The following is a 23,999-nucleotide window of genomic DNA, read 5'->3' as shown; positions in this document are numbered from 1 at the left end:
ATTCCCGGGAATGGATAAACGTGTCCGGGAATGGATTCCCTAGTTGTGCAGCTAAAACCTTACCTTTTTTCTTAAATCTTCAGGTTATTTACACAAAATGTGTAAGTCTGTTGACTATGACAAGAATATATTTTGCTATTTTTATAAGTATTCCATAAAATGGGTGGAGCCTGTGAATTTCTTTGAAACCAGGTCCAGAACCTGTTCCCAGTTATTCAAAATGTAAACCAATCTGCTCTACAGCATAGGACGATATTTAATGTTTTATTTAATGAGTCCTTGGCTTGGCCCATGTCGCAGCAGAAGATCTCAAAGAGCATCAAAGTGCCACCATAGACGCTAGTTTGAGTGAACAGAAGAAGTAAAGTTCTGGGCAGGTAGGACGTTAAAGTAACTTTAGTGAAACTAAGGATGTGACATCAGAGTTTAATAAGATATTGCAATGGAGATGTTTGACACAAGGAGCTTACATTTAGGAATTAACAACAGAGCTTGATGAAAACATTTATAGTTCATGTCTGGTTGCTATCATTAGATACTCAAAACCTGGAATTATTAATTTTCTAGCTTTATCTTTTTTACTTTTATGCTTTTTCTAGATCTTAATATAATTCAGTGATTTTTTTTTTGATTTTGTTAGTGGAGTGTGTGCAGTACAAGGGTGTTGTACCATGTTAGCCATTATGAATGTGGTGAAAATGACACTTGCCAGTGTTTTCTCAAAACATGAATCCTTTTCGCAGTCAATAGCTGCTATGGATTACCAAAAAAAATCTGTATCTTGCTTATAAAGTCAATGTAATACACAATGTAATATACTGTTTTAATTCCAGAGTTGCCAGCCAGTGTCTCTCTTTTCATGATTAGTGCTACTACTGTATATGAAGCCATTTTCAATCACCTGATTAACAAAGTCCTCTGGCAGCAAAGGGGTGCAGTTTCTTTGTACTGCTTTCTTTTGGATGCAGTGGCCTGGTTTTGAAACCTGAATCCTGGACATCACCTGGGTGAAGCTGTCACATTTTCCCTGTTTCTATATAAATGTCCTTCCAAATCTGAAACATAAAATGCATGAGGTGAATTTGTGATTCTGTGTTGGATAGCATGTTAGCATTTTAGTTGTAACCAAGTTATCTGAAATTTTCTGGTAAAATAGAATGATACAACTGACTTACATAGTGCTAAAATATTTTTCTAATATGTGTTTTCTGTGCTATTTATTGTTTCGGGTTTGAATAATTTTACACATTTTAGCTGCCTTTATTTCTTAATCAGATGCCGTATTATTAATTTCTATGCTTAGGTCTAATGTTGTGTATGATAACTAATAATTCTGTCTGATTAAATTAAATTTTGCTGCAGGCTGCCATTCATCATTCAGTATAGGGCTGTCCAGTCTACCGCTTGTGCAGTGTGAAGGTGTGAATAGTCAGCCTTAAGGTCGCAATTTCAAGTCCTGCTTCTGTCTCTACCTCCAATCGGCTTGGAAACATTTGAACAAATTGAACACTTAACTGTTTCCGTAATGGTGAACCAGAAAACTACTATACAGTGGAACCTCTGTTCACGAAAGACTCGGAACACGCACAAATCGATTTACGACCAAAGAAGTTCGCCAAACTTTTGCATCTGTTCACGACCACAGATTCGGTATACGACCAAGCCAGTTTCCCTTTTGGTTTGTGCGCGCCGATGATTTCCGCACGTGTTCAGTCTCTCTCTGTGCATTCCCTGTGTAGCGAGAGAGAGAGAGAGAGACACACACACACACACACACGCGCGAGAGAGAGAGAGAGAGAGAGAGAGAGAGAGAGACACACACACGCGCAGAGAGAGAGAGACACACACACACACGCGGCTAGAGAGAGAGAGAGAGACACACACACACACACACGCGTGCGAGAGAGAGAGAGACACACACATACGCACGCTAGAGAGAGAGAGAGACACACACACACGCGCTAGAGAGAGAGAGAGAGAGACACACACACGCGCTAGAGAGAGAGAGAGACACACACACACATACACACGCGCGCGCTAGAGAGAGAGAGAGAGAGACACACACACGCGCTAGAGAGAGAGAGAGAGAGAGACACACACACGTGCTAGAGAGAGAGAGAGAGACACACACACACACCCGAGAGAGAGAGAGAGAGAGACACACACACACCGCTAGAGAGAGAGAGACACACACACACACACACGCGCGCGCGCTAGAGAGAGAGAGAGACACACACACACCGCTAGAGAGAGAGAGAGACACACACACACACACGCGCTAGAGAGAGAGAGAGAGAGACACACACACACATGCGCTAGAGAGAGAGAGAAGACACACACACACACACACACACGCGCTAGAGAGAGAGAGAGAGAGAGAGAGACACACACACACACACACACACCGCGCGCGCACGTGCAAGAGAGAGAGAGACGGCTGGATGCATAAGGCATGTTTTTAAAGAGACAGATCCGAGCATTGTTTTAACCTCATTGTACTTGATGAAGACTTTTTCTATTGGATTTTAACCTCCACTTCACTTCTGTTTACAGCGATCGGTTCATAGCATGCATTGTTGCAATGTTACTTTTCTTGGTGGTTTATTATTTTTCAAATGTTCATTTTTTTCCCTGTGCTTAAATTCATTAAAAAAAAGCGTTTTTAGCGAACAGCACTACAGCCCAGACTCTTGCAGTGTTAGTTTTCTCTGTTGTTCAAGGTTTTCTCAGTGTTATTCAATGTTTTTACATTTAGTTTACTATTACGCTGTACATTCTATGGTATAATTAACTATATTTGTGCTTGAAAATCTTTAAAAAAATATATTTACATACAGTTTGTACAGTCTGAAATGGATTAATTGTATTTACATACAATCCTATGGGGGAAATTACTTCGGTTCACGACCAAATCAGTTTACGAGTTTTGGAACGAATTATGGTCGTGAACCGAGGTTCCACTGTATGACAATTTAACGATTTATTATCCATTGATTTAACTCACTTCTTTACATTTCTGGCTGTTCTCAATAAACTTTTTACTTTGCTGTTGACAGGAGGAGATGGCAGAATTAAAGGCTCAGTTGTACTTGTTAGAGAAGGAGAAGAAGGCGCTGGAACTGAAACTGAGCACTCGTGAGGCACAAGAGCAGGCCTACTTGGTACACATTGAGCACCTCAAATCAGAGGTAGAGGAGCACAGAGAGCAACGAATGAGATCTCTCAGCTCCACGGGAAGCAGCGGAGGCAAGGAAAAGTCTGCTAAGGTATGTGCCCACAATATCTGTCATCTCTCTCACACTGTTTCCATGATTTAGATCACATTTACATTTATGCTGGAGGACTTGCGAATAAAACATATAAAGGGATCAGCTCTAGCTTTGCACTGACCATATCAGCATCCAGTACTTTTGAAAAAATTATGTGAACCTCAACTCCACAGGGCTTGGAATGCCAACAATTGAGCAAAGTACACAAAAAATAATCATTAATGCATTCAATGATCTATAGAAGTCAGAAGTGTCAAGTAAAATGTCATGGATGGTAGAGGAGTGTGAGTGCGGGTTGGCCCCATACTGCCACTTCGTTCTTGGGATCCTCTTGAACCCGGCACCGCAGATAACATTTCCGATGGATGAGCTCGGCAAATGAGGACATCACATGAAGCAAGGGCAAGGTGCAAAGTGTTCAGTGTTTTTATTAAAAACAATCCAACAAAACAAGTGTCCATAAAGAGCTGTGCTCCAAAAACATTCAGTAAATAAATAATCCATAAAATCAAAGGTGAGGTGGAGGTTAAAATTTCAAATTAATAAATCAATTAAAGCAATGATGTTAAAAGCCAGAGACAGACTATAAAAACAGTGAGCACCAATGCTTCTCTTTCAAAACTGGCATCTCCTCCACTTATCCCATTTGTATCTTGCTGTCTAAGGAGATGCCCACCGACAGGTGCAGTCAACTTTCCTAACTGGACTCTGTTCCCTGACGCCCTTCCTTTGGCATCTGCAAGGCAACCCAAAGAGCCCTACACGTCTCTCCCACCACTCACCTTCGGCCCTTGCAGTGAGACTGTGTCACTCAGAAAAGTGCTCAGTAGGAGCACCCCTATCATCGCCTCTGGTTACCATGGTCCTGTGGCTCACTCCCGAGCACTCTATAAGAATGGCCTCTCTCTCTATCTCTTCTTCTTCTTCTTCTTCTTTTTCTTCTTCTTCTTCTCCTCCTCCTCCTCCTCACTGGCCAGTCAGTTTTCCTCCATTCTGCCTTTTTTTACCTCGCTCCTTTTTTTCCCTCTCATACTCATGCTTCACTTTTTAAAAGCGAGGACAGCTATGGCAATCAGCAACTCCCGGCGCTACATAGGGTTGTAGACGCACATGGGAACCGTTCTTGCCACACTGACATGCCCCCCTTCCAACACAAACACGCGAGTGTGGAGATTATTTATTTAAAAGACGGCAATCACTGGCCTCACTTTACTACAATGAGATGCTAGTTCAGCCTAGAGTTCACTCATGCACACCTACAACAGATCAACCTGCCTGATAATCATTTTTTTGCATATGTGGAAGGAAAGCTACAGAAAAATCCAAGTAGACAGGCATTGGGAAAAAATGCAACCTGCCCACAGGCAGTGACCAGGCAGGGATTCAAACCCAGCTGTGTAAAGCCATGAGCCAGCAGCGCACACCACGGTGCCATTGAACATCCTTATTGGTCATACATGGGTAATGAGATTCTGTTCGTACCAGGAATTATTATTTTGTTAGACCGAGGACACCTTTCGCAGGTCTGCCTTTTGAGGCCTTTTCTCACACTGACTTCTGTAGATGCACATTTTCTATCTTCTCAGCATTAGAACTGAAGTTCAGCCAGGGTTATACTTGGGGGATTTTCTTCACACACTGGGATGTTGTCTGGCAGTCTACCTTATTCCTTCTATTTCCAACTGAGGTGGTCCGGAGAACATTAAACCACTTTAGATGAAGGAGTTATATAGACTGCTGCTTGAAAGGGGTTCTATACTGACATGCAGCACTGAATGAATTCAAGTAGTCAATCATAAAGCTGGCCGGGCTCTCTGCAGCAAACCATTTGACACTCTGCACTCTGTTCCTGAGAATAACGTAAGGTAACTGATTCATCAATTGCTGCTCATTTTTATAATGCTAATTGAGACTGCTTACTTTAAAAGGAGCTATATAAAATAACAGGTAAAAGCTCAATCCATACTAAAAATAAAAAACAATTTAACTTTCAATCTAACTTTTCATTTTTCAGCGTGCAGCTTTCACTTGACCGCACTGCACCTGTTTATTTTTACATACAGTTGTGTTTGAAAGTTTGTGAACCCTTTAGAATTTTCTATATTTCTGCATAAATATGACCTAAAACATCATCAGATTTTCACTCAGATCCTAAAAGTTGATAAAGCGAAACCAGTTAAACAAATGAGATAAAAATATTATACTTGGTCATTTATGTATTAAGGAAAATGATCGAATTTAATATATTTGTGAGTGGCAAGAGTATGTGAACCTTTGCTTTCAGTATCTGGTGTGACCCCCCTTTGCAGCAATAACTGCAACTAAACATTCCCGGTAACTTTTGATCATTCCTGCACACCGGGTTGGAGGAATTTTAGCCCATTCCTCCGTACAGAACAGCTTCAACTCTGAGATGTTGATGGGTTTCCTCACATTAACTGCTCGCTTTAGGTCCTTCCACAACATTTCGATTGGATTAGGTTCAGGACATTGACTTGGCCATTCCAAAACATTAACTTTATTCTTCTTTAACCATTCTTTGGTAGAACGACTTGTGTGCTTAGGGTCGTTGTCTTGCTGCATGACCCACCTTCTCTTGAGATTCAGTTCATGGACAGATGTCCTGACATTTTCCTTTAGAATTCTCTGATATAATTCAGAATTCATTGTTCCATCAATGAAGGCATGCCGTCCTGGCCCAGATGCAGCAAAACAGGCCCAAATCATGATACTACCACCACCATGTTTCACAGATGGGATAAGATTCTCATGCTGGAATGCAGTGTTTTCCTTTCTCCAAACATAACACTTTTCATTTAAACCAAAACGTTCTATTTTGGTCTCATCCCTCCACAAAACATTCTTCCAATAGCCTTCTGGTTTGTCCACGTGATCTTTAGCAACCTGCAGACGAGCAGCAATTTTATTTTGGAGAGCAGTGGCTTTCTTCTTGCAACCCTGCCATGCATACCATTGTTGTTCAGTGTTCTCCTGATGGTGGACTCATGAACATTAACATTAGCTAATGTGAGGGAGGCCTTCAGTTGCTTAGAAGTTACCCTGGGGTCCTTTGTGACCTCACTGACTATTACACGCCTTGCTCTTGGAATGATCTTTGTTGGTCGACCACTCCTGAGGAGGGTAACAATGATCTTAAATTTGCTCCATTTGTACACAGTCTGTCTGACTGTGGATTGGTGGAGTCCAAACTATTTAGAGATGATTTTGTAGCCTTTTCCAGCCTGATAAGCATCAACAACTCTTTTTCTGAGGTCCTCAGAACTCTCCTTTTTTCGTGCCATGATACACTTCCACAAATGTGTTGTGAAGATCAGACTTTGATAGATCCCTGTTCTTTAAATAACACAGGGTGCCCACTCACACCTGATTGTCATCCCATTGATTGAAAACACCTGATTCTAATTTCACCTTCAAACTAACTGCTAATCCTAGAGGTTCACGTACTTTTGCCACTCACAAATATGTAATATTCAATCATTTTCCTCAATAAATAAATTACCAAGTGTAATATGTTTGTCTCATTTATTTAACTGGTTTCTCTTTATCTACTTTTAGGACTTGAGTGAAAATCTGATGATGTTTTAGGTCATATTTATGCAGAAATATAGAAAATTTTAAAGGGTTCACAAACTTTCAAGCACAACTGCACGTCATGGGCTGCCATCTTTTCTACAATTAAACCCTATTGAGCTTCCCATGACCTTAAGCTGGAAAGAGCACGTTTAGGAGGTGGATGAGTTGTTTTAGCATTACCTGTAGAAAAAAAAGTAAAATGTTTAGTTGACTTTGTAAATACAGGGGGATTTGTCTAGATAAATCCCAAAAAATTCAATACATTAGATTCGCAAAATAATAAAATGTAGTAAAAACTGAAGGGCGGTGTAGTTGCAAGTTAATCACTTTTAAAAATGTGCCTCCTGCTAAACATCTGCTAACATGAGTTCTGCATTTAGGCACTACAATTGAAAAAAACAGAATAAAATAACACATTTGGCCAGCACTATAATTTTATTTTCTTGTTTCAGTCTGTAATGCAAGCAATCAAAAAATACAACAAAATATATGCTGTGTCAGCAAACGCTTTAACTGAATATGCAAATAAATTTCTCATTAGAAAGCCTTGACTGCCCAATGTTTAAGAGGCATGGCGGCTGCAGCAGAGAGAGACAAATCCCATCACTAATGCATTCAAGTGTACAAGTGCCATGGAAATGCGGCCATGAACTAGTGGTAATAAAGCTGAATGTTTTAAAGAAGCCAAGTGCTTGTTCAGTAGTCTGGAACTAGTCCTATTTAGGGATTCATTCGCTGGCAAAATTGTCTTCTGTGGTGGAGTGCATGTGCATTATTACTAAGATCATTATTTTTCAACCATGAATGCAACTGTTGGGAGGCTGGAATACAGCCATAATTACATAAAAGCATGTTTCTTGGTATGGATGTCAGGTTGATTACGTATTATAGAAAGTAAATTAACCCTCCACACACATTAGAACATTAGAATATTAGGACAATCTAAACGAGAACAGGCCATTTAGCCCAACAAAACTCGCCAGCCCTATCCACTTAATTCTTCTAAAAAACACTGTCTAGTTTTGAAAGTCCCCAAAGTCTTATTACTTAATACATAGATATATATGTGTGTGTATGTGTTGAAGTTATAAGGTTACAAGAGATTCTCAGGCAACGTTAAAAAGTTTTTAATCTATGTATTAATGTTTCCAAAAATAAGCTTGAAACTCCTCTTGGCATAGTGATGAAAAAGTCTGAATAATTAATTTTCTTTTATCCTGGGAAACGCAAGTGAGTTAAGGTCTGGTGGCCTTGCAGCAAAGAGATCTTCAAGACATCAAGCGTTTGAAGATCAGTACCTTTATTGACATATCTGTTCCTTACCGTATATACTCGCATATAAGTCGGGTCTTGAAACCCAAATAATCGATCATAAAATCAGACCTGACTTATACCCCCATTCAAAAATGCAACAATTACATTTTTTTTTTACATCATCTTGCCTCCTCCAATCTCGTATCAGTTTCTCAGACGCATCAAATTTTTTTTGCAGCAGCGCAGTTACCAATTTCTTTCGCCACTTCAACGACTTTTAATTTAAAACTAGCTTCATATTTTCTGCTGATTAAATGCTCCATCGTAGATAAGGGATGCTTTTATGATAAAGGTGTATGAGGGTGTGAGATACAAAAAACACAAAACAGTGCAAACGTCTCTTCAGAATAGTTTGGGTATTACCGTGCGGTCACGTAGGCACAGTACGTAGATAAAAAGGCAGTGTGCTCCGCGGTTAATCTCTCAGGTACGGAAGAGTATTAGGGCCACAGAGTAGAAAAAAAAAATCCGAATACAGTGAAGAGAAAAAAAGTATATGTCAAGAATAAAGTCGAGGAAAGGAAGAGAGGAAGTCAGTTTAAGAAGCATGTGCCGAGTAACATGGGTCAAGGAACACTTAACATAAAGCATTTAATGTGCTACATTACTTATAATGGGATGTGAGAAAATCTAATAAATTAAACATTGATTTTAAAATGATGTTTATGATGTTCTACTTTAATGACAAAATAAACTATGAGAATAAGGTCAACATGTTGACTTTAATCTCAACATAAACTTCGAGATTAAAGTGTAAATGTCGAGAATAAGGTCAACATGTCTACTTTATTCTCGACATACACTTTTTTTATCCTCACTGTGCCCATATTTTTTTTTCCTTCTCCGTGGCCCTAATACGCTTCCGTACTCTGGAGGGTGTTAGCATACCATAATCTCTTGGACCAATAGCGTGAGTTTTCCGCATTTCCGCACTTATACGACCGACATTATAAAATACCGGAAATTATACAGTAAAATCAAGCCCCAACTTATCCGTGGGAGAACTTAAACACGAGTATATACGGTTTTAATTTCAAAATCTGCCTGGTGGGGTATATAATGGTGGGCATTGTATATCACACCTCTGTCAAACTGATTTCTCCCCTGTCCAGAGTCTGACGTTTTTCTTTTACACAAGTGTTATCTTCATTGTCCTTCCACAACTCAAATATATGAAGGTTGAGATAATTCATCTGCAAGTAGCTACCTGTAAACATAACGCAACATTGAAGCAAATGAACCAACAAGTACGCAGCACAATGAACTTCCTACTTGTATGTCTCCTCAGAACAACTGACAGTAATGCAATACCAACAAAGTCACACACAAAAATATACACGGTGATGAGAATTAATCAGAAGTGTCATACTTTAAATTAAAAGCAGGTGCTTCAGTCACGCTCTGTCATTGAGAATAAGTTTAGAGTCACCTGTAAACAAACTTTTGGATTGAAAACCTGGGTATACGAAAGTAAATGCACACAGTTGGATATATTATACAAACTGTGCACAGACTGTGATCGACCGGGATGGTTATAATTTTGTGCATTACTTTAAATGGGTTGCACTTCAAGGTCTTTTCGTAACAAGTAATGTCTTCTGGTCCTGTCGCTGGGTTGATGCCCTTCTACAGCCCTGTCCAGCTCTCCTCATGTAATGGCCAGTCTCCTGGTATCTTCTCCATGCTCTTGAGGCTGTGTTGGGAGACACAGCAAACCTTCTTGCCAATGGTATATATGGATGTGCTATCCTGGATGAGCTGGACTACCGGTGTGACCTGAATCAGCTGCAGGTACCGCCTCACACTACCAGTAGTGACAAGGACACACTGGCAAAACACAAAACTAGAGATGTATCAGTCAGGAAGAATAAGGAGAGGGCAATTTCTGCGGCCACCCCGTAAAACCATTCCCTTTTTGAGGGTTGCCTTGCTGTTGCCTCTCCAGTGCACATGGGTTGTGTCTGTCTGTCTGTCTGTCATGTGATTACTCTCGAACCACTAGGGCCTTGACCTTAGTCCTATGATGTAAAAAAAAATGTGCCTAGCGTCAACCCTTACAAATTTATCAGGGTTCTCTCGTGTTACCTACAGCAAATTGCATAGACAAACTGATCAAGAAGGTAACCTGGCAGAAAGAGAAAGAAGAGCAGAAACATCTGCTGAGCGTGAAGCAAACATCAGAATCCGATTAGATGATAGGAAGAAGAAAAGTGAAAACGCCGGCATCTACTTAGCATCAAGCAAATGCGGCGAGGCAACTACTGGACTAGGAACTTTGATTTTGGTAGGACCAGAGGTCCACATGTTTCTAGTAAACCTCATAATATGGAGACTGTTTTGACTGTGGGAATTCACAGTATTACAAGAAAAGTAGATTGTGATTGGACGTGTTTTACTAGATAGTAGTGCATGCCTATTTAGAATCTTTCCAAGTCAGGAACATAGCAGGGGGTCTGTGGTCAAAATCTGTTACATTTTCTACTTTTCGCACCTTTGAAGGACATTGGTTACTTAACAAATAATGGCAAAGAAGCAGAAATAAAAATGGATAAATGGTGCAGATGGTGGCTTATTCCAACAAGCAAAGGGAAGAAAGGCCAGCAGGTTTTATAACACCAACTGCTGCGAAAGCCCCATCAGTCCATTAGCCAAATTAACAGACTGTATCTCTGTATAATTGCAGTGAAAAAATAGCAACCAGGCCTTTTCATTTTTTAAAATGTGTGCTGAAGGCATTTGTGTTTTTTTTATTTAATTACTAAATAGATTAGTGAAAGGCAAATAGTTAATGGAAAGGAACTGACAATCATTTGCAAAGCTCTTTAGATTCAGGCGTGTGCTTTTTTTAGTTGATGTTTTTCACCATTGCTATACAATATATTTCAGTTAAACTTTATATGTATTTGATCGTTTTAGGATATACAAGTTAATACCAGGCCGGCCCGGTGGCGCAGTGGGTAGCGCTGCTGCCTCGCAGTTAGGAGACCCAGGTTCTCCCTGCGTGGAGTTTGCATGTTCTCCCTGTGTCTGTGTGGGTTTCCTCCCACAGTCCAAAGACATGCAGGTTAGGTGCATTGGCGATCCTAAATTGTTCCTTTGTTTGTGCTTGGTGTGTGGGTGTGTGTGTGTGTGTGTGCACGCCCTGCGGTGGGCTGGCGCCCTGCTCGGGGTTTGTTCCCTGCCTTGCGCCATGTGATGGCTGGGATTGCCTCCAGCTAATAATAGATATGGATGGTAATTAAAACCAAATGGAAGTATCATACACCTCTATTAGTAGACCCACTGTAGAAAGTCACTAATATATTATATTGGGATAACCTCTTGGCCAAAACTTTAGATTTGCTTGTAAATTAGCTAACAATGAAAGCTTGACCATCAGTGCTATTTCTTATCCCTTTCCTACATTTGTATATTTTTATACAGGTAGTTAATCCTTGGGTAAATTAATGACTTATTAAGTTAGGCAAAGGGCACTTTAACAGCTGTCTCACGCATGAGGTTCACCGTTCTATCCCAGTCCAAATGTGTGCTGTGGTCCAGTGGAGATCCTGCTCTCCCAGACTGCAGTGAATGAACATAACAAGAGAAATGTCTCTAGTTTACTGCCATTCAGATTTCTCTGTGAATATAAAATTGTATCATCTTCACCCTGCCTTCTTTTTTAGGATACTGTGGATGGAGGATCACCTGCCATGAAGTTGGGTGAATTAAGAACCCTCAGTGACAGCGATTTAGCAGCGGAGCTTACTAGTGCTCTCAGACGGTAAGCGGCTGATTAAATAATTAGAAAGCATTTTCCTTTTTTTGTTTTATGTATTACACAGATTTAAAACCTTTAAAATATCAAATGCTGTTTTAAGTACAGTATAAGTGATAGGCAGACCCCTTTATCATATGCTGAGCATGCATTCAGTGTGACCTATAAAGCGGGGATGGGCCTTTTGAATTCTATATTCACACTTATTCATTTGTATGTGAGGTGCTTATTAAGCACTTCTTTTTGTTATGCCCAGTGAATTTACTTTATGTTATCAGAGTACTGATAAATTAATAGACAGTACTCCTGCCTGATGCTCTTCTGATTTTGTCGTAATATGTTATTAAAAGATCTCAGTATAAGCAAATACTGTGCTATAAAGAATTCATCTGAACATCCCACATTTCTGTTGTTCTTTATATTATCATTTTTATTTTATAAATGTCTTTACTTGAGATTGTCAGTAACAAACTTACAAAATAAGGTACACAATATTTTCCCACTGTCCCCTTTCATTACTTCATCCTCCCACTGAATTATAAGTACTGTGTGCATATATATATATATATATACTTTATCGATGCACCTTTGGCAGTAATTACAGCTTCAAGTCTTTTTGAATATGATGCCACAAGCTTGGCACACCTATCCTTGTCCAGATTCATCCATTCCTCTTTGCAGCACCTCTCAAACTCCATCAGGTTGGATGGGAAGCGTCGGTGCACAGCCATTTTAAGATCTCTCGAAAGATGTTCAATCGGATTCAAGTCTGGGCTCTGGCTGGGCCACTCAAGGATATTCACAGAGTTGTCCTGAAGCCACTCCTTTGATATCTTGGCTGGGTGCTTAGGGTCGTTGTCCTGCTGAAAGATGAACCGTCGCCCCAGTCTGAGATCAAGAACGGTCTGGAGCAGGTTTTCATCCAGGATGTCTCTGTACGTTGCTGCAGTCATCTTTCCCTTTATCCTGACTAGTCTCCCAGTTCCTGCCACTGAAAATCATCCCCACAGCATGATGCTGCCACCACCATGCTTCACTGTAGGGATGGTATTGGCCTGGTGATGAGTAGTGCCTGGTTTCCTCCAAATGTGATGCTTGGCATTCACACCAAAGAGGTCAATCTTTGTCTCATCAGACCAGAGAATTTTGTTTCTCATGGTCTGAGAGTCCTTTTGGCAAACTCCAGGCGGGCTGCCATGTGCCGTTTACTAAGGAGTGGCTTCAGTCTGGCCACTCAACCATACAGGCCTGATTGGTGGATTGCTGCAGAGATGGTTGTCCTTCTGGAAGGTTCTCCTCTCTCCATAGAGGACCTCTGGAGCTCTGACAGAGTGACCATCGGGTTCTTGGTCACCACCCTAACTAAGGCCCATCTCCCCCGATTGCTCAGTTTAGATGGCCAGCCAGCTCTAGGAAGAGTCCTGGTGGTTTCGAACTTCTTCCACTTACGGATGATGGAGGCCACTGTGCTCATTGGGACCTTCAAAGCAGCAGAAATTTTTCTGTAACCTTCCCCAGATTTGTGCCTCAAGACAATCCTGTCTCGGAGGTCTACAGACAATTCCTTTGACTTCATGCTTGGTTTATGCTCTGACATGAACTGTCAACTGTGGGACCTTATATAGACAGGTGTGTGCCTTTCATGTCCAATCAACTGAATTTACCACAGGAGGACTCCAATTAAGCTGCAGAAACATCTCAAGGATGATCAGGGGAAACAGGATGCACCTGAGCTCAATTTTGAGCTTCATGGCAAAGGCTGTGAATACTTACGTACATGTGCTTTCTCCAGTAAACTTTTTTCACGTTGGTGTTGATGCGCTGTGAATACTTTCCGGATGCACTGTATATATATATATATATATATATATATATATATATATATATATATATATATATATATATATATATATATATATTGTAAAGGATGTAAAGATGATTGGACTCCCAAATAAAAGTTGGAGTGCCAACCTTGTCACCCTGTTTAAAGCACTAGTCCAAATAAACTGAACAAAAACACGCACTTGGTGGTACAACAGAAGAAAGGTTTCTTAATCGTCATTTCAGCCAGCTTGGCTCCCCTTCATAAATGACTCTTTTGAGGGGGTCAGTCATGCAGAGTTTCAGCTTGCGGAGGCTTCTTCCTGAAGTGAGTCCCCCCCCCCCTCTGGGCACGTCTTGGTGTTATAGCCTGGGTGGAAGGGGTGGGGCTTCTGAGACGCTGGGTGTTGAGTTTAGTTGAATTTATTGGACATCTTCTCAGTGCTGTAGGGAGAAAAAGAGACAAAAAAGGGGTAAAGTGCTGAATTTTGTTTACATACAGAAGGCTTTGTTTTCAAATAATCACTTTAGTTTCTTCTGTAATTTCAGTACATGTATAAGATCATTTGCAAGGCAGACAAACATTTTTTAAATACAACTTAACTAAAGAACTGTGACATTATTTCTTACAGGAGAATGTTCTTTGATTAGCAAAGTTAACACTAGAATTACCAAAGCCTATGAAAAAATAATCCCAGCCCACCTCAAATCCGTTCGCACCTCTCCGTCAGCGTCTTTTGTGTTGCAAATGTGTTGATCAGCACAAGCAGCCTGCTATCCCATCCCCCTGCCCACTGCCGCAGCTCATTTCGCAAAGAAGATTCTCAGTGTTCAGCGTTTATCTTGGAGTGAATTGCCTGGAGATGTAGAGGGTAAATAATACATCGTCATTTGGAATACATACATTTCATGTGTGTTCCGTGTCTACAACAATCTATGTAAACACATCATTAAAAATGTAATTGCCTGTAGTTCAGCACATGCTGCCTTGTCATACTTCATGTTATTTTTCATTTTACGTTATTGCAGTACTTGTGTCTGTGTCTTACTGACAGGAATTTGATGCATAACGAGGAATGTAAAAAACTGGGTGTTTCCTCAAAAAACAGCAAACTGTCTCAAAACTGTCTCAGAAACAAACTTGTAGGGGTCGGCTTGAATGAAAGTAAGTGAAAGTAAGAAAACCTTTGGAGTTCCCTGAACTTCTGCACTGATTACTACAAGAATGTGGTCTCATCTTCTCCTAAGTCACTATTCTAGACAAACAACAGTTGTGCGTTTCATGTCTTTATTGAGCTTATTGAGTAATCATTCACAATACAAGCTGAAAAAGTAAGTGACCCTACGTGTTAATGAGCTCAATGGAAAAAGGTGGTTCAATTAGGGAGATGGGCTTGGAAGTGTGGGTCACACAGGTGCCTCGCCCACACAAAAACGCCATTACTGACAAGTCTGACATACAGTAAAAGACACATTATAGAGATGAATGAAGCTTGGAAATGCTCCAAAAGCTTTGCTAAAGACCTGGGTGTTAATCAGATCCACATGAAGACAAATTGTTTGCAAATGGAGAAAATTCAGGACTGTAGCTATTCTTCCTAGGAATGGCCAACGGGTAAAGCTCATATCAAGAGCACAAAGGACAATTGTGAACACTGCAGCATGTCTCAAAGACCACATGGATGTTCCATGACACTTGGAAAATGTTCTGTGGACACATAAGACAAAAGCTGAACTTTTTGGCATAAATGCACAATATATGATTGAAGAAGAAAGGGCGTTGCATACCAAACCAAAACCTCATCTCAGCTGTGACATATGGTTGAGGGAGCATCAGGGTTTGGACCTGCTTTGCTGCCTCAGGGCCTGGACATCTTGTAATCATCAGTGTTGATCATCAAAATTTGCCAAAGTGTTTTTCTCCATAAATATACTGTATGCCAGTGACCATGTTTCGTGAATATTTTTCCTGGAAATTCGGCGTGTGAATGACTTAGATGAACATTTTTATCCTCAGTGCCCCATGATGCTTTGCAAGACCAGAGTGGCATCACAGAGCTGTAGCAGACCTGCAGATAACCTTCATGCTTGCATACTAGAAGACCATTGCAAACTGCTGATGTTATAACCCAACTGGTACTCCAGCTAGATTTCCCCACATTCGTTTAAAAAAAAAAAAACTTGCAGCATATTCATTTGTGAGGTACATGAGTTGATCATAATTAAAATATTGTGAGTACTGTCACTGGATAGTGGTGAGTGGTGTGAAAAACTATTTGCCCCCTTCCTGATTTCTTATTCTTTTGCATGTTTGTCACACAAAATGTTTCTGATCATCAAATACATATAACCATTAGTCAAATATAACACAAGTAAACACAAAATGCAGTTTTTAAATGATGGTTTTTATTATTTAGGGAGAAAAAAAAATCCAAACCTACATGGCCCTGTGTGAAAAAGTAATTGCCCCCTGAACCTAATAACTGGTTGGGCCACCCTTAGCAGCAATAACTGCAATCAAGCGTTTGCGATAACTTGCAATGAGTCTTTACAGCTCTGGAGGAATTTTGGCCCACTCATCTTTGCAGAATTGTTGTAATTCAGTTTTATTTGAGGGTTTTCTAGCATGAACCGCCTTTTTAAGGTCATGCCATAGCATCTCAATTGGATTCAGGTCAGGACTTTGACTAGGCCACTCCAAAGTCTTCATTTTCATTTTCCACTTTCACATGAGACTCTGTGAAATAATAACAACCAGCAACAGCGGACTGCACGATGACGTGCAGTGAATACACTTGACTTGAGCTTTCATAGTTTTCATCCTCTTTCTCTGTACATTTAGCATTTGTTTGCTCAGAGGTTGATGCGCTTGCTGCTTCCTGAGCAGCTCTTGTTTTCTCCACCCTAGCAGCCCGCTGCTTCTCTTTTTCCGTCGGCATCTTTTCACATTAAGACTGATTAAGTCAGTTTTTGCCTTGCAATTACTTGGTGTGTTTTTTCTTAATGTTTCACTTAATCTGTTCAATCTGCCTCAAGAATGATTTAAGATATGAAGAAGTAGGGGAAGTGACGGCGAAGGTGGAAGAGATGAGAACAGTGCCCGTACACATGCATCACACGGGCGCCCTGCTGCCCGCTGCCGATTCTGCAATAAAATAAAATAAAAATTAAAAAAGTAATAAAAATCATCACCCCAAAAGCAGACAGTAGAGGTCACGTACTGTACGTGTACAAAATTTCAGGTCAATAGTTCAAACAGTTTGCGAGCTGCAAGTGATTTAAAATCCTGGACAGACAAACAGACAGCCGTGGTAGCGTATTATATAAAAAGATGTAAAGATATAAAAATAATGACAGAATTATTACTGTTTGCAAAGCATGTCTTTTGTCTTCCTGATGGAAGAAAAAACTGACAAGCAGCTGCACAGATACCTGGGAAAAAAAGAGATTTAAGCTAGACCTGGAGCTACGATTTCAAATGATGGAACAAGAAGGTCCTGCTTCATGGTACGGCCAATATGTACTCCAAGACTGGAACACTGTGAACGCAGTAATCTATGTTGTTTTTACTTATTGCTAATTTGTGCTCATTTGTTGTATTTTTTTTGTGGTATTGTTCCGACTGCATCTTTTGTTGTTTGTGCAGTGATTTGCAGTGTGTCCTCACAGCACAGATCATAATTTTTTGACACAATAATCGGTCCAGCATTGTTGGTAGATGCTTACATAGTCCACAGGGACACCTAAAAGACCATTTGCACCATTATAACCCACTCAAAACTCGTTCAGTTCCTACTTCCCCATTGACTTCAATGCATTTTGCATAGTTCTGCAAAGTTCTAAGAAAAGAAAAAACAAATTAAAATTAGATAAAAATAATAATGAATAAACAGTATAAACAAATAAATAATGTACACCTATGTAATATAGATATATAATTAAGAGAAGCTTAGTCCTTAAACATAGAATTGTTTTTTAATATTCTCTCAATGTTGAGTCCGATGATAAGGTTAGGTGGCCAGGATGGACAGAAAAAAATAAACAAACAAAAAAAAACCTCCAGTTAACAAAATCCAAATATTTGTGTGATTTCACTAAACTCAAGTTGAAGCAAACTCCACAGGGTTTGCTCATCACAAGTAACAATGAACTCAAAGGTGTATCAAGATATTTTATTAAGGAATGTAAGGGCAGTAGACCACCTCAGGTTTAACAGAGGTTTGGTGATGCAACAACACAACAACCCAAAGCACACAATTAAATCGACTAAAGGCAGACTCAAAAAGAAGAACTTTTCTGTTTTGGTACGGCCAAGTCAGAGGCCTAACCTTAACTATTGTGTGGAATAACCTGAAGAGGCCTACTCAAACAAAACAACCCAGAAATATTAATGAACTGAAACAGATTTTTAGGGAGGAAGGGTCCTAAATTTATTAGCAACAGTGATGCTTACCAAGGATGAACCAGGAAGGAGATCTAGAGATGCACATAAGTGACATGGCTAAAGAAGTGTCTTCAAGTTATTAAAATCAAGGCTCCACTTACTCTTTCCGCCCTACTGTGTGAATGATAACACAGAGTGTTCAAAAAAAGATGTGACAAGTACACCTGTGTGTGTTATTAGTCTGGTCAGATTGTGTTTGTCCAGATTTATGACTTCGATGAAGATCAGACTACATTTTATTAGTATTCAGTCCAGGTAATTCCAAAGGGTTTGCTTACTTTTTCTTGCAACTGTACCCTTAAAGGAAACATCAGGAGAATTGCAAGAGCTGCGCCGTTTCACATAGGGTGGCATGGTGGTGCATTGGCTAATGCTGTGGAATGAAAAGACAAAACAAAGAAAATGGTTTGGGGTATCCACGCCATATATTGACAGGCAACATGAATAAATGCCAAGAGTAGTCACAGAAGACTGAGTCCCAATCGACTAATTGAGGAATAAAGGGTGTGGGTTTATAGACTGGCCGTGCAGGAAGAGGCGGTTCTATACCACGAATGCAGGAAGTGAGGTCAGTAGGAGGGCGTGGTGCTGGTTTAATTGGTTTTCCCTTCTGCTGATCTGTGGAAAAGGGAGAAGAAAGGTTAGTGTACTTTATCAAAGGCTCAAGCTGACATCTTACCCTGAGTTGGGCCCTTTGGCTACCTCCCATGCACACGTGTGACAGCTGCTACTTCAGACTGTACCAGCCCACTCACTGATTCTGTGAAGTTCCCCGTAGCTTTGTGAGTTTTCTCTGACTACAGGGGGTTTCATCCCACCTCCCAAATCCATGTCCATTAGTCAATTAGTCCTTAGTTTCACTACACGATTTCTCGACTCAAGGGATGCACTTGCTGGACCTTGTTGCCTTGAGGATGACAAGATGTAAAATGAGAAACTGGGGATGAAAGGTCACACTGTTTCAGAATTCCTGTAGCTCTATGAATGTATGACAAGGTGGGACACGTTTTGGCAGCCAATGAATGTGGAGCATCTTTACTCTTTCTTCATTTTGTTGTGCTACAGCAAAGATGAGATGGCAAATAGACATTTGGGCTGGATCAAATCTTCCACAGGCCTCTCCACTGTCTGTGCTTGCCGAGAATACCCATTTTCCTTGTTAACTGAGACCATTATTACTCCTTTTTCTTCTTGTTTGATTGGGCTCTTCTCTGTTTGTGCCCACCATATGTATTGTACTTCCAGCTTGTACACACAGATTTCTGCTCTTATAACTTCTACCAAAATTAAACAGAGTTAAGACTGAGTGTTATGACCGAGTTACCAGGAATGTCATACTGCACAAACTGCGATCACAGGTATGCGCCATGACTGTCCACCACTCACTAAGATTCTGTAAATGAATGACGTTCATGTCTGACCAGGGATGTAGGTATTCCAGGACACGTCATGCCAGTTTGAGGAGTGCATGTCTACAGATTTCTACACAGTTGCTTCCCCTTTTTGTACAGCTGACTTAATGCTTTGTGATTTGTTATACAAGTTTTACTTTTAAGAGAATTATCTTTTGATTTTTTTTTTACTTGTCTTGTGCTTTTTTTCCCCAGAGAAAAGAAACTCAAAAGCCGAGTCCAAGAGTTAGTGGCTGCCTTAGAAAGACTCACTAAAAGTAGCGAAGTGCGGCATCAGCAATCTGCAGAGTTTGTCAACGATTTAAAAAGAGCCAACAGGTAAGAATTACGTCAAAACCGGAAAGGAGAGCCTGCTTGTCCAAGTTGTCATTATCGGGAAGTCAAAAGTTGATTTACAGTTGGTTTATTGCATCATACAATTATTATGAGTTGTCATTTCAAACATAATGAATATTTAAATTGATGTTTAATATTCGTACTATACTTTCCTCTAGTTAGTATTCATTAATGTATTAGTATACATTAGAGAATAACATTATTAGAATATCATTAGTATTCATTAATGATCACAATAAAAAGATTAGTAAATTTGTAATAAGACACTTGTGATAAGACATGCATTCTTGGATTTGTTTAGTATTGTTTGGATCCCTGGCCTGTAATTCGAGCTTTAAAACTTACCACACAAAACACACATCAAGAGTGTTTATGTTGCATATGGTGTACCGGTACGCTGTCATTATTGCATGTTGAGCAGAGGTGGGTAGAGTAGCCAAAAATTGTATTAAAGTAAGAGTAGTGTTACTTCAAAATAATATTACTCAAGTAGAATTAAAAAAGTAATCCAACAAAAACTTACACAAATAAGAGTAAAAAAAGTACTTGGTGAAAAGAGTACTGAGTAACTGTTTGAACATAATAAATGATTTATTTTTTGGAAATGTAATAACACAGACAAAAATATAAAATAATGTGCAAATTCTGCTATTTCCAAATAATAAAATAAAAAAATTAGTAAAAATAAATCATCTTTACAAAATAAAGATGCACAAATAACACAAAGTTCCAAATCTCAGTTTTTCACAACAAAGCTTTTGAAGCCGATACCTACAGTAGGTAACACGTGACGTGATATCCTGTACACTGACAGTATAATACTGCATATGCACTTTGTGGTGTAGCGGGTCCGCGGCTTCAAAAAAAAAAGGCCAGTTTCAAATCCATAAAGCCGTGTCACTCTCTGTGGGCGCAGTTGCACAACTGCGGGGAGTTAATGAGGTAGTTGGAGCGAGTCGCACCTGCATGTGCGGGTCCGATCATTCTCAATTGATTTATTGGCTTCTTGCGGCGTGTGATTAAGGCCCACAGAGACGGGAGTGTATATATATATACGGGTCAGCACAAAAAACGAAGGGGGAATCAAAGAAAAGATATGAGGTCAAAATACATGAAAGGCAGGCTTGGGAACGACGATCTGGTTCTTGCAGTGAAGCTGTGACCGTTTAGCAGTGAACAGGAGCCCCGCATGACGAAAATCGTCTCTCACAGGCTGCAAGACGCAGGACGTTTGTGTGTGGTCATGTGACTGCATGGCTACGTCTGATTGGTGGAACAGTCATGCATTAGATCCACTGGCAACTTCTCTCTTGCAAAAATATAGTTTAATGTATAAATGGAAAAAAGTAACGAGTCGAGTGTTGCCCAATGTAGCGGAGAAAGAGTAGTGTTTCTTCTTCACAAATGTACTCAAGTAAAAGTAAAAAGTATGGTGCAGTAAAACTACTCTTAGAAGTACCATTTTTTTTAAAAATTACTCAAGTAAATGTAACTCGTTACTACCCACCTCTGATGTTGAGTCAAAACCTTGAAAAGCATGTCATATACAGGTATGGCTCCTGGCAGAATCAAGTCTTGGGAGTGGTGTCCTGAATAGTTGCCTGTTGTGTCTTGTGGTCGTTGTGTGTGTGCCATCTGAGTGAACTGTTTGCTTCAAGTGGCAGAGTGAATGACTTTGTGTTGACTGTTGGGCTGGAAGTCTGGGATTCGAACAGATGAGTGAGATGTTCTGATATTGTGTTTAAACTTTTGAGGGAACTGTGAAATGTGTTTAAGCAATTGGGAAAATCTGTCAAGGAGAAAAGGAGTAGCTGAACTGTGCATCCGCCCAATTGTCTAATCTCCTGTCATTATTCCTTGAATTTGCAGCAACTTGGTGGCGGCCTATGAGAAGGCAAAGAAGAAACACCAAAATAAACTGAAAAAACTAGAAGGGCAGATGATGGCCATGGTGGAGAGGCATGAAACTCAAGTGAGGATGCTGAAGCAGAGAATAGCCCTGCTGGAGGAGGAGAACTCTCGGCCTCACACCAATGAAACCTCTCTGTAAAAACGGACAAAACCAAACCGCACACGTGCACCTGGGACCAACAAGCCGCATTGCGTTGGCTCCGGCGCACAGATGCAGCACTTTGTAGAGCTCAAAGTGACCTTGAATATCGTGGGATATCGTCTTCTTGTTTGCGCACCTTCCCCCATGATTTGTTCTTGGGTAGAAACACGTTGTCACCAGCATGGTCATGTGAAGAGGAAGGTCACATGGTATCAGCTTGATTGTATTTAGTTGTACTTTTTTTTTTTTTTGTATTTTTTTCTGGCTTTTTGCAGAACAAGCTCCTTCAAGTCCTTGAGGGCACATATCTCCGTGTCGGAGAACTCCTGGCCAGCTATCGGTCAAAATATTTTATCAGCCGCATAACAACGTCGACTGGAAATAAATAACGTACTATCTCAAAGTCTTCTCCTCTTTAACTTGTCACTGCTGTTTGCAAACCAGCAACAAGCTTCTTTGGATCTTTTCTACGAGAAAATGATGGTTCTGTGAACAGCCACCCAAACTGCCATAGCTGGCGCTCCAATCTTAATACAAGGAATGTGTAGTTTTTTGTTACTATTTGATATTTAATTGCCATTTTTCAGACCTGTACAAGGTATTTTTGTATATTTTTCAGAATGTTGTTTGCTTAACTTTCTTTAAAGCTGCTATCCTCCTTTAAAAATGTCTCCTTTATTGTGTCCAAATTATCGGTACAAATAATTCTTAAATCGGACTTGGGGTATTGCAGTCATCTTGGCTTCCTAATCTCCATTTGTCTAGCATTCATGTTGCTGATGGCCGGCTTGTTTCCATTTTCTGTGTTGAAATGTTAAGATGTTTGCTTGTTTCAAAATTTTGGTTGTCTGTTTAATTGTTTAACCGCTAGGAGTGCAGCCTTAATGAGTGAGACCTGTCCTCCATGTTGTCACAACGTGAAAATGAAAAGATAGGGCACAGGCAAAGCAGAACTTGAGCAAAGCAAAATATCGCATATCCTGGAAAAACTGTAATGCATTCTTTGTTTTTAACCTTCTAAACATCAGACTATAGGACTGCTGTACTGGTGGTAAATATATTTGTTATTTCTATTTTTGAGAATTCACTTAAGCTACAAGATGCATCAGCTGTTTTTTATTTTTCTAGCTCATTTGAAATGAATGTATCCATTTTATAAAAACACAGCATATCAACGTGAAGACCCCCCACCCGATGCCATATTCTACGGTATGTCCCCGTATGTTCCTGTTTTTCTTTCTTCTTCTAACTCCTCTAACAGTCAGGAGTTATCTTTGATATGTGACTTTCTTCCAGCCACTTGTCCACCAGCGGACCTTTGATCGAGAATGTGCCGGAATAAAGAAAGTACCAATGAAGGACAGTTTGACTGGTGGCTTTAATCGAATTGCAAATATAAAATCTCAAATGATATCTGACTCAGTGTTATCATGCTTATCATCTGCCCAAATGTATAATTAAGTGAAAAAAGTTTCATTGTTTATATTTTTATACATTTAGTATTTCATATATATATATATATATAAATATGTATAGGCATTTAAAAATCTAAATAAAATAATTGTGTTCAATAAAATTTGGGAAATGAATGGCGTACATTTGTGAACAATCCAAAAAAATATTAGCTGCTATAAATTACACTTACATGTACAGCATCTGGCTTAGTCAACGTAACTGGACGGTCTGGCAGAGTCAGAGCTGATCCCAGCAAGATGGCCCTCCAGGGCAGCCAAACTCCTCCTCCTTGAGCAGGACCAAGCCTGGGTGCCTAGAGGAATTGTGAATAAACATCTGCAGTGGATTCAGGAAGTCTTCAGTCGCCTTCACTTTCTGCACAATTTATTGTGTTGTAGATTTAACTTTAAATGGATACATTTGCCACGTTTACCCCTCAGTCTACAGTCAACCCATAATGACAACAAGAAAACGTGTGTTCAGAAAGGTTTACAAATTTATTTCAAATCAAAAACTGGAATCTCTCATCCATATAAGTCTTCAG

General features: G+C 40.0%; 1 protein-coding gene across 2 annotated transcripts in view; it reads left to right on the top strand.

The window, feature by feature from the left end:
* Positions 1 to 23,541, top strand: part of mcc (MCC regulator of WNT signaling pathway) — a 570,331-nt gene extending 546,790 nt beyond the window's left edge. The window contains exons 16-19 of one of the 2 annotated variants that reach the window (XM_039758932.1): positions 3,057 to 3,266; positions 11,843 to 11,940; positions 19,807 to 19,929; positions 21,817 to 23,541. In XM_039758932.1, coding sequence (XP_039614866.1) covers positions 3,057 to 3,266; positions 11,843 to 11,940; positions 19,807 to 19,929; positions 21,817 to 21,997 — 612 coding nt within the window. In that variant the 3' untranslated portion in view covers positions 21,998 to 23,541. The remainder of the gene's footprint in view (positions 1 to 3,056; positions 3,267 to 11,842; positions 11,941 to 19,806; positions 19,930 to 21,816) is intronic. The other variant, XM_039758933.1, reaches the window with a different exon arrangement.
* The last annotated feature ends 458 nt before the right edge of the window (positions 23,542 to 23,999 follow it).

Source organism: Polypterus senegalus, chromosome 7, assembly GCF_016835505.1.
Source record: "Polypterus senegalus isolate Bchr_013 chromosome 7, ASM1683550v1, whole genome shotgun sequence".
Classification (NCBI taxonomy): domain Eukaryota; kingdom Metazoa; phylum Chordata; class Cladistia; order Polypteriformes; family Polypteridae; genus Polypterus; species Polypterus senegalus.
The sequence above is the reverse complement of the archived record's forward strand: the minus strand, read 5'-3'. Positions and strand labels throughout refer to the sequence as shown.